This window comes from Peromyscus leucopus, chromosome 9 (genome assembly GCF_004664715.2).
Source record: "Peromyscus leucopus breed LL Stock chromosome 9, UCI_PerLeu_2.1, whole genome shotgun sequence".
Classification (NCBI taxonomy): Eukaryota; Metazoa; Chordata; class Mammalia; order Rodentia; family Cricetidae; genus Peromyscus; species Peromyscus leucopus.
The window spans coordinates 106,789,404-106,799,798 of NC_051070.1; the positions used below are offsets into that span (position 1 = coordinate 106,789,404).

The 10,395-nt window shown below is 49.0% G+C and overlaps 1 protein-coding gene across 2 annotated transcripts in view; it reads left to right on the top strand.

Annotated features, from left to right (window-relative positions):
• Positions 1-10,395, top strand: part of Wdfy4 (WDFY family member 4) — a 249,093-nt gene that overhangs the window by 178,532 nt on the left and 60,166 nt on the right. For both annotated transcript variants that reach the window (XM_037208721.1, XM_037208722.1), the window contains exons 45-47: positions 1,688-1,808; positions 4,208-4,293; positions 5,955-6,017. In XM_037208721.1, coding sequence (XP_037064616.1) covers positions 1,688-1,808; positions 4,208-4,293; positions 5,955-6,017 — 270 coding nt within the window. The remainder of the gene's footprint in view (positions 1-1,687; positions 1,809-4,207; positions 4,294-5,954; positions 6,018-10,395) is intronic.

A 10,395-nucleotide genomic window follows, 5' to 3' on the forward strand; every position in this document is an offset into this window, starting at 1 on the left:
AGAGCCTGGGTTTGTGTCTTCAAAGCTGTCTGTAGAAGAAGCTACCCGGAGAGTTCAGGCTTCCATCCTGCCCTGCGGGAGCCTTCTACATGAAAGTCCGAGCTCTTTACAGTATGGAACCTGGGCCACTGAGTAGACTAGAAACTCCCGCCAGGCCTGTGACAGTCTGACTCCTCTTAGCTACAGAATGGTGGTATGAAGACCTCATGGACTTCACTGGGAGCTAACACCAGGGGAAGGTGAAGCAGTCTCCTCCTCCTTATCCCCATCTTGGTCAGGGTTCCTTCACCTCTGGCCTTTCAAGGCTTGTAACTGGACCATGAATTCTGTAGCATTGATGTACAGGGCAGGTGTTACTCATCTTAACGGGAAAATTTATCAGAATGGTCAGAAAGTTTGTGATGGTACACACACAGTTTAAGATCAAATAAAATCTAAATAAATGCAAAATACTGGCTACATGACCTAGATTTTCAGAAATGGATGTGTCTGTAAAGAGAGTTAATTTTACTTCCCAAGGCCCCATATGTATGGGTGCTGAAAACTCCCGTCCTGCCCCAAGGTGAACTGGTGACTGAAATAACAAAATGCCCTCTTTGGGAATGAGTATTCAGACAGATCTGAGGTTTTCTGCCCTTTACACGTCCTTCAAGGATGCAGGATCATTCTGAACCTTTAGACGGATGACAGGTAGAAAGCCTCCTGAGATCTCTGTGGTCCCATTCTACCTTCTGGGTCCTACAGGCTACCCCTCCATGTTGCAGGAGGTGGGCCCCAGGATGCATGTGGCTCTGCTCTGCTCTTTGGTAGGATGCTGGTTGGCCCTCCAAGGGTCTAGCTTCAGAGAACCTAGAAGGTGCTCCCTTCTTTCAACCAAGCCTGGATCTTGCAAACTCAAAGATTTCCAGTTAGTTCTTTCATCCGCGTGATGACACTGTGTCTTCTAATTCAGTGGACTTCGATCTCAGAAAAGCACGTCTAACAGCTCTGGATGGTCCATCTGAAGTGCTTCCAGGGCCACTAAAGACACAGAACTAGGAGGAGTGGGTCCAAAGTACCCAAAAACCATGTGGTGTAACCAGTTTTCAGACTTCTGAATGCAGGGACTGTTCTCACACACTCAGTCCCGCTCAGCACCCTGGGGTCAACATGACTCCCTGATGAGGCTGGCACTCAGCCAACTCTTCAAGGGCAGAACAGAGTAGATTTCTGGCCCTCGGCTCATCAGATCAGCAGAGGCCAACAGAACAGCAGGCAAGACTACAGCCCTTCTCCAGTGCAGCCCTGAACAATGTGGGGCCAGGAGAGGGCGGTGGGTGGGAGGAGCCAGGAGAGGGCGGTGGGTGGGAGGAGCCAGGAGAGGGCGGTGGGTGGGAGGAGCCAGGAGAGGGAGGTGGGTGGGAGGAGCCAGGATAGGGCGGTGGGTGGGAGGAGCCAGGAGAGGGCGGTGGGTGGGAGGAGCCAGGAGAGGGAGGTGGGTGGGAGGAGCCAGGAGAGGGCGGTGGGTGGGAGGAGCCAGGAGAGGGAGGTGGGTGGGAGGAGCCAGGAGAGGGCGGTGGGTGGGAGGAGCCAGGAGAGGGCGGTGGGTGGGAGGAGCCAGGAGAGGGCGGTGGGTGGGAGGAGCCTAGCAGCGCCTTCTCCTGCGGCTGTCCATAAGTGTGCACCACATATCGTGTTTCCTTTTCAGCATCAGCGACCCCTTCATTTTCAACATGTGCAGCAAAGACAGGTCCTCCGACCACCACTCCTGCCAGCGCCATGCCTACAGCGACCTCAGAGAGCTCCGGCAGGCCCGCTTTCTCCTGCAGGTTAGTGGAGGGGCTCTGACCCACCCAGGGTGTAAGGGGGTGGTTTGTTCATCATGACAGGTGAACCAGGCATCATCAGAGATACCTGTCGGTGACCCCGCTTGGCTCCTAGGTACTGCTCAGGACTCTTGTGGAGAAACCATGGGTATCATTTCCCTGGGCGTCATCTGGTCCCTCACTGACTTGGGGCTCTGGCAGGCTCTCCAGCCAGGCCATTAACTGGTGGGCTATTCTTGCTCACTGGGTTTTCCGGGACTCAGTATCTTTCCTGTGATACAAAACCACACTGGAGATTTAGGAATTTAGGGGCATCACATAGAGCTGGTGACCCTGAACACCTGTCACCAGTCCCTCTCGTGACCTTCTCCAGAACTTGCCTAGCTCTGAGCTCCTCTATCTCCCAGGCCAAGTGATTTAGGGACCTGAGGACTTTCTCCTCTGATGTACCTCCAGAGCCTCCCCACTGATTACCAGGGCTCCTCCCGTGCTGAGCACAGATGGAGGCTCCTGTGAGAGAATGAGTTCAGCCATGCTCTCCTGCACTGCTTTCTTTCGAGAACGTTCTATTTAGAAGCATCACCTGCCTCTTGGGCAGGAGGAAGAGAGCTCTGGGGCCCAGTGGCCTACACCCCAACTTACTGCCATCAGCCTGACCTCAGCAAGGGCAGGGCTGCCTCCCAGGCCTTCGAGGCAGCTTCAGGACACAGGGAGACGAGAGCCTGGTAGGAGTCTTATCCCTCACTCTCTCTGTAGGTTCTGGAATAGTTCCCAAGGGCAGAGAGGAACACTATTTGACTTGGAAGAACTTTCAAAGGGCTCCTTGGACTTGTGGCTTCATTTAGGGTGTGTGGAACACTTGGATTCCTCATGGAAGCCTCATGCCGGAGTCTCATTATTCCCTAAAGCTGAAACTCAGGGAGGCCTTTCAAGGGAGGAAATTCTAGAGTTCCAGCTACCCTGGCGGCCAGGGTCTAGGTCTCTCCTAAGTCCTTTTCCTCCATTGTTGCTACTTTGCCTGAAGAATGTGTTCCTTATTTTGTCTGACCTGAGCTCTTTCACAAGGAGAGGAGGAAGTGAGGAGGGAGGCAGTGTACGGAAGACGTCCCCACCAGGAAGCTCCTAGGCAAGGTGCCTGATCCCGGGCTTCGTTCCCACTCTGGCTCCCTTGGTCACTTCTCCAGGTCACCTCATCCTGCAGGGAGAGGCAACCCTGCCTTGCCTTTTCCACACTGTACATACAGCACTGAGCATATGTCAGACACATAGAACCTTCCTGGATTTCTGTGCTTGCCTCACAGATGATGTGCATAGCAAGTGTTACCGAGAGTGTGTTTCCTCTGTCCCAAGAAATAGTGATTGCTTCCAGGTGGTTGTGGAATTCAGAGGTGGGGGAGCATCTGTGTCGCCAAGGGGCAATTTGGCTGATGGAGAAGCTTTTATTATCCAGTTCTGGGTCCTCCTGGGAGAGTGAGAGCCTGTCCCTCTAAGGATCTGAGTAAGCTGTAACCTCCAAGGATTGGATTCCACCCTCTGTCTTCTCGTTATTTCCGTTTCTCTTTGCAGCACTCTAACATGTCTTGGTAGAGGTCTTGAAGGTCCCCGTACAAATACCTCTCCTGCTGGGAGACCTGGGCTGGGAGAACTTGCTGGCCACCAGGAGAAGCAAGTGGTGCTTTCTGCTGGATGCACAGCCCCAGACCCAAGTCGGCCCTCCATGTCCAGGCTTCAGTCTCTCTGGACCTCCCTCCAACCCCGGAAATTCTCTCTCCCTGATGCCATGTCTGGCATTGTGGTGTCCCTTATTCCAAGTCTGTTAAAGGCATAGCTTGGGACAGAGGGAAGGGAGAGAGAGGAGAAGAAAGGAAAGAAAATAGCAGAAGGAAAAGGCAATAGAACCATGTAGAGTTTATTTAGGTGTGACAGTGTGCTGCCACATCTGGATGACTTGGCAACATGGATGTGGGAAGTGCCTCGTGGTAATATGTCTACAGATGATAAACGTGCAGTGGTGCTCAGATGGAGAGTCAGCCCAACTCCATAGCTTCTGGGGTTTCTAGTGAGCTGATTCCTGCTTTAGGAAACAAAGCCTATGACCCAGAGATGTCACATGCAATTTGAGTGTGCAACTGAGCATGCTCTCTGTCTGTTCTTTACCCATCCTGCAAATGAAGCCTTCACTTCCTGCTTCATCTGCAGGTGTTATCTGTGGCCACACCCCCTGCCTCACCATTCATCACTCACCCACCATTAAGGTCTTCACATCTAGAGAGAGGTCTGCACTAACCATAAGGGTTTCCTACCACAGAAACCTACATGGCAAGTGGCCACCTGCTCTGTCACCCGCAAGCACCTCAATTCCAGGAGTCACCTTTCCTCATAACAGTAATTTCTCTGTATAGGACATCGCCCTGGAGATCTTTTTCCAAAATGGGTATTCCACGCTCCTAGTGTTCTACAATAACGACCGGAGTAAAGCCGTCAAGAGGTAAGGGCCTGATAAGTTCCCGTTTCCAAGAAACCGATCCCAAACCCTGGGCAGGGAAATGGAGATTTCCCACCTCTAGTCTCGGGGAAAGGCTTCCCAAGCCACAGCAAGCAGAATTTAGGTGAGGTACAAGGAAGAGCCTCCTGACTTTTGAGACAAAGTACAAACGGAAACAGGAGCCTCGTCTCTGCAGGCTGAGGCAGCAGGGCCGGTGGTGACTGAGGGCAGGAGCCGTGCCGACACAGTTCTTTAAGAAGGTGGTCGTGCAATGGGCCTTCTAGAACATTTTGGCTGCACTTTCTAATTTTCCAAGTCATTCTTTGTGTGTGTGTTTTCGCTTGGCTTAGTCTCTCTTTTGGATTCCAATGGCCAGTTCTAGTCATTCCAATCTCCTGTTTTACTGGGAAGAACTCCGAAGCACAGACTCGCACTTGCATGCCGAAGCATCTTTCCTAAGAGAAGGCTGCTGTTGCACCTCAACTCCCTTTCTTCTCCAGATAGATGAAACCATCCGTCTAAGCAAGGCCAGCCCGCATCTGAGTCCTTAACACACAGAGTTACTTATTTCTATTGTTACTGAAGCTACAGAGACATGGACACAGAGGAACGAGGCAGAGAGAAGGGCAGGGTCCTGGTCACCAGCAGAGCAAACAGAGATGGGGGAGCAGGTGACCTCTGATCTCTGACCTGGGGAGCTTCCAGCTTTGCCTTTCTGGTGGCCCTGGCTGGTAAATGACCCCGGGGCCAGTTGCCATATCCAGGACTCTGGACTGGAATGGAGGAAAATGGGTACACAGGTTTGTGTCTGCCAGAGTGACTCACTTTGGGTCAGCTGCCTCCTAAAACCCATATGATCTGTGTGGGCTGAACAGACACGTGGGGTTCACTGTCTAATGTGCTCCTCTAGCTTCTGGGTATGACCCCAAGTTTCTTGCTATTATCTAGAAGCCTTACACACCTCCTTTCTGCCACTCTGATGGTGTGTTTGGGATAACCAGTTTATGAGGATGGTTTATTTGGTGTCACATGTTGGAGGTCCCAGTACTTGATCAGTTGGCCTCATCACTCTGGGCCTGTTGTCAACCAGTGTATCATGCTAACAGTGTGTGGCAAAGGCATCATTTCATGGTAGGAGCAAAAGAAGACATCTGGGGTCCCACAGTCCCCTTTGAGACTAGGCCCAACAATGACCTAAAGACCTTCATTTCATCCCATCTCCCTGAAGTCCCACCACATTCCAATAGCAGCACCCTGGGAGCCAAGTCTTTCCCCAGGGTCTTTGAGGGGGCATGTAAGATTCAAATGTTAGCTGAGCGCATGGACTGAGTGTTCTAGGGGTCTTAAGATGACCTTTGAACCCACAGTGATACAAGGAATGTGTTAAAGTAGTTACACAATGGTCATGGAAATAGAAGGTACCTAGGTCCTAAAAAGGACCTGCAAGCCCTTAATGCAGTAACTTTTGGTTTTTGCCATTGTTGCTATTAATGAACCCACCATGTGTGATGTCAGAGACTGCCAAAGGGGTACCTCAGAGGCGCCCGAGGTCTGGTGATCAGGACTGCAGGGTAGGGTGGGATGAGGGATGGGGGTCTAGAGGTGTAGAGCAATCTTGGGGGAGGGCAGTGGCTCTGCTCATGAAACTTTCTCTTTTTGTTTAGCTTTTGCACTTTCCAACCCAGCTTGAAAGGAAAAGGCCACGCGGAGGACCCATTCAACCTAAGGTAAGGTCAGGTCAGGGTGCACTCTGGCCCTGCTCCGTCTTCATCCTGCTCTGGAGCCAAGCCAAGGGCACAGCCATTTGTTTGTGATGTCTGTCCTTCATCTTATTCCAGAAGTTTCTGCTTTCAATTTGATGGCTACAAACAGGCCTGGAGTCCCCCCCTACCCCACCCCAAGGCTCTCACAGTCTCAGATCTGAATAGCAAGAATCCCCTGTTGTAGAAGGAATAACTCCAGCACAGCCTGGACCAGGCCCTCAGGAAGGGGTGTGCACCAGCCACGAGTGTTTCTGGATGTTCGGAAACTAAATCAATGCAGTCTACACACACTTATTCAGGAAATCCAAACCTCTTCCAAATCTGAACCAGTGAGCACCAACGGGGTGTCACAAGTAGAAGCATCTGCGGGTTACCTCAGGTGACACAGGAGTCACAGTCCAGCCAAGCACACTAAAAATACTGTGTATACAAAATGGTCTCCAGGCTTTGGGTAGAGGATCTATGCATTGAGCCTGCTGACATGGGAGTCACACTGACTGTCAAGAGGCCAATATGAATTTCTTGGTGACAGTTACGTCCCAGACCCGGCACCTCATTATATATATGCAAATATTTAAAATTCCCCAAATATCCAAAACCCGAGCTTTTTGTGGTTCTAAGATATTGGATAAGAGATATTCAGTATGAGTGGTGTGTGAATTAGATGGCAATGTAAAAGCCTATCGTGTGGGTCATCTTGCTGGAGAAGGGTATGTTTTCTGCCCCTAAATTAGCACCTCCTCTGCAGGGGCCAGCTCCTTGGGGGGCCAATCTAGGATCAGCAGATGTTTTTACATCTGATGGGAGTGAGAATAGGATGGGACTGGTTTTGTCCGGAAGTGTATATGGGCAAGGCAGTTACCTTCCCAGGAATTTTGTATTTACTGAGGAATTTTCCTCAGTAAATTTGTATTAAATATGGATTTAATGGTCTGACCAATTTCTTCAAAATATTGATAGCTTGTGATTTGTGGTGTTTGGTGCTCAACAAAGTGACAAGCAAAACAACTTCAGACTCCCTTCTATGTGTTGAGTTTATGAGGGAAAGCTTAATAAGAAAAACAAACTTGAATTAAGACTTGGTCAGTGACAGACCCACCATGCAGGAGACTGGGAAGAAACATTTCTGGGGTCAGGGGCAAAAGTGCAGCCCCACAGGCAGCTTAGGGGCTCTGGCAAAGGCTGATGCACTGGCATGCAGGGAACTATCAGGAACAGACAGGCTTAATGGTGAGTTTGTGACGTCCTGGGGGAATCTTGAGAATGGCGCCATTTTTGTGAGCAACTGGGAGGAAGGAGGGACTTGGCTTATCTTTGAGAAGAATAACCGTGGCAATAAGATCAGGAATAGACAATCGTAGGTCAAGGGCAAAAGTAGAGACTGGTTTGGAGCCTGCTGCAGCGAGCCAGGGGACCAATGCTGGTCAGAGCTAGTGGAACAGTGATGTGAATGGCCAGACAGCAGACAGATGCTGAAGGTACAGGTGATGGGATCTGATGACAAGTGTGAGGAGTTTGGGAGAGGGAAGACTTAGAGAAGTCCTGAGTGGTTGGAAAACGAAGTGGGGACAGTCAGGAGCTGCAGTGGGGGCCGTGCTGACTGCCAGGAGCTTTGTTTGGGATGTGTGAATTTGGAGTGGGCCAGGGGACATCATGTAGACCATTAGAAATGCTAACTTTTGAGTTTAAGGGGGAGATCCTGACAATATGCAATTTGGAGTAGTATTTCAAACCAAGCGAGTGGACAAGATCAGCAGGTGAATGCGTGCATGTGGAAAAGATGTGCAGAGCTATGCCTTGTATGCACATGGACCTTCAGAGAGGACACACATAGGGATGAGCACGCTGGAGGTGGAGGAGGAAGAGACAGAGAACTAACTAGCCCATGCTGCGGGTGTGGGGAAGCTCCTAGAAACCTGTTGGGTGCTGCAAGATAGGGGTAGTCAAACATTCTCAAAAGGCCAAGCAGGACAAGAACTGAGATATGACCACTGGTCTTGGCAACACAGAATTATTGACAGCTTCAACAAATGGCAATTCCTGCTGATAGAAGCAGGACATTAGATCCTTTGCTAACAGAGTGAGGTGTCAAGGTGAGTCAGGCACTGTTGTGGGTCGTCGGTGGTAAGGTGGCTGTTTGCCAACTATAACGGGCATAGTTCAGTAGTTGATGACGATAAGCTCCAGTGTATAGGTCAGCTGATATCACTCCCGGACATCTTACGTTGCTCTCATGAAACACTTACGTCTACACTTAAGAGTTTTCAGGTCATTTCATGAGCCACTCAAATGAATAGATAGGAGCAAAAGAACAGCCTCATCACCTCATGTGCCTGAAGACACAACTTGAAACAAACAAACAACCCAGATCACCATCATGCGTGGCTGGCTCTCTAGGCTCTTGAAAGTCTACTGGAAGCTGTGGCTTGTACTCTAAGTGAGGACTTCCCCTTGAGTCAATTCTGTTCTAGGCAGCCTTTAAGAACACTTTGGCATTGATGCTCCCAGTGTCTCCCAACCAACAGTCACATAGGAAGTCCACCTCATACACACACTGTATCCAGGTAATTTTATCAAAATATTCACAAATTGATTTTCTCAATCTAGTTTACATGTTCATCTGAGAATCAATCAAATTATTTCATTGGTCAGATCAGGGCAGTGTGCTCTTAGAAGTGCATCTTGTGAAGCACGTGGAGATCTCACAGCTGTCTCTAACCATTCTTAGGCCATTGTCCTCAGAATCTTAAAGGGCTCTTCCTCAGCAACACACACCCTGTGTCTGTCTCAATTTCTAGTCCAGCTAGAGAGGAAGCAGACAGAGAATGGGTAGAAGGAAGAATGTGGAAGATGAACTGGCTGTGCCAGAAGATGAACTGATCCACCACACTGGGGATCCCTACAGGAATGGCTGTCAGGTGGTAAATGACAGTTCTCGGTGATGGGTCAGATAACTGGAAATTCCACAGTCTTCCATTGGATGATAATGACCTTGTGCACCTCCTCACCTGTATGGAACAGCTGCTTTTAGGTCCGCTGTGATGATTTTTCACACTGTGGCAGGATCTGCCTGGATCACGCTGTGTCATACCTGACACAGTTCCAGCATGGGCCCAAGAATGGAGGCCTTCATAGAAACCTTTTGTCATCTACTGGGAACGGTATACAGTGCTCTGGAGTTGACAACAAAACTCATTTTTCAACACAATGTTCTACCGTTGATGGTTTTCTGTTTATTTCCTTTATAAATTCTCTTTGAAAATAATAAAAGACAAGGAATTTAGAGTATCAGTGATAAGAAGCTATAAAATTCCTGTAAGATGGTGATCTTCTATAATCAGTTACAGTGCCAAGGGTACACTCTTAATAGCCTGGAGCTCAATATCAAGTTTCCCTTCTTCCCACGCTTCCACCTCAGTCCCCTCCCCAGAGATCAGTGTAAACGACTAGCTCAGAGGCTAGATATCTGTACTGTACACAATCATTTCAGTAAAGCTCATTCTAGTTCCCCCCTGAATGGAGCAATATGGTTCTTGGATTTCTTGATGATATGAAGCCCTGAGAGGTCCACGATGGAAGATGAAACAATTCATCCCTCTGGGCCTAGGGAACAACCATTATAACCAGAGGTAGAATAAATACTGCCACAAACTTAAAATGAGTGTGACAACCAATACTCTAGCATTCAGATGCTCCTTACACATTCCTGCAGCAACATGGGATTGGGGAACAGATGTGTGAAGGTCCAGGAATGGTGGGAAGCAGCTTATTGGTTCATCCACCCCAGATGCTACTTGTGCTCAGCTAACCCAAAGCCTAGAACATAGACACAGAAGCCATACATTTTTTTAAAAAGCAAATTTCTTAGACTCTGCAAGGATGCAATCAACAATGAGCACTTTGATATGAGGCCAGTGAGTTGAAGGTAAAGTGCTGTTTTGCTTGAAATGCCTTAACTCTGGCATGGCTGAAGAATTGCAGCTCAGGGCTTACTGGGTATGTTAGAGTCTCATGTTAACCATGTCGTAGTGACTCTTAAGTTTGTACTGGAAAGATGTACAAAGATCTGCTTCTTATTGAGTTTAGACTGTAATTTTTTAAGTTTCATTTTAAAAGTACCTATAGACTCACAGGAAGTTGCAAAACAGTGAAGTCTCTATATATGCCTCATTTACTCCTCACCCTCCATGGGAGCATGTGGTTTAACCACTGACTTAAGTTTTAAAATCAGGACCATTCCATGTACGTTTGCATCTCTGTGATTTTTGTCATGTGTGCAGATTCATGCAAGTGCCGCCATAATCCTCATGAGCAATCATTCTATCAGTACAAAGACCTCTCT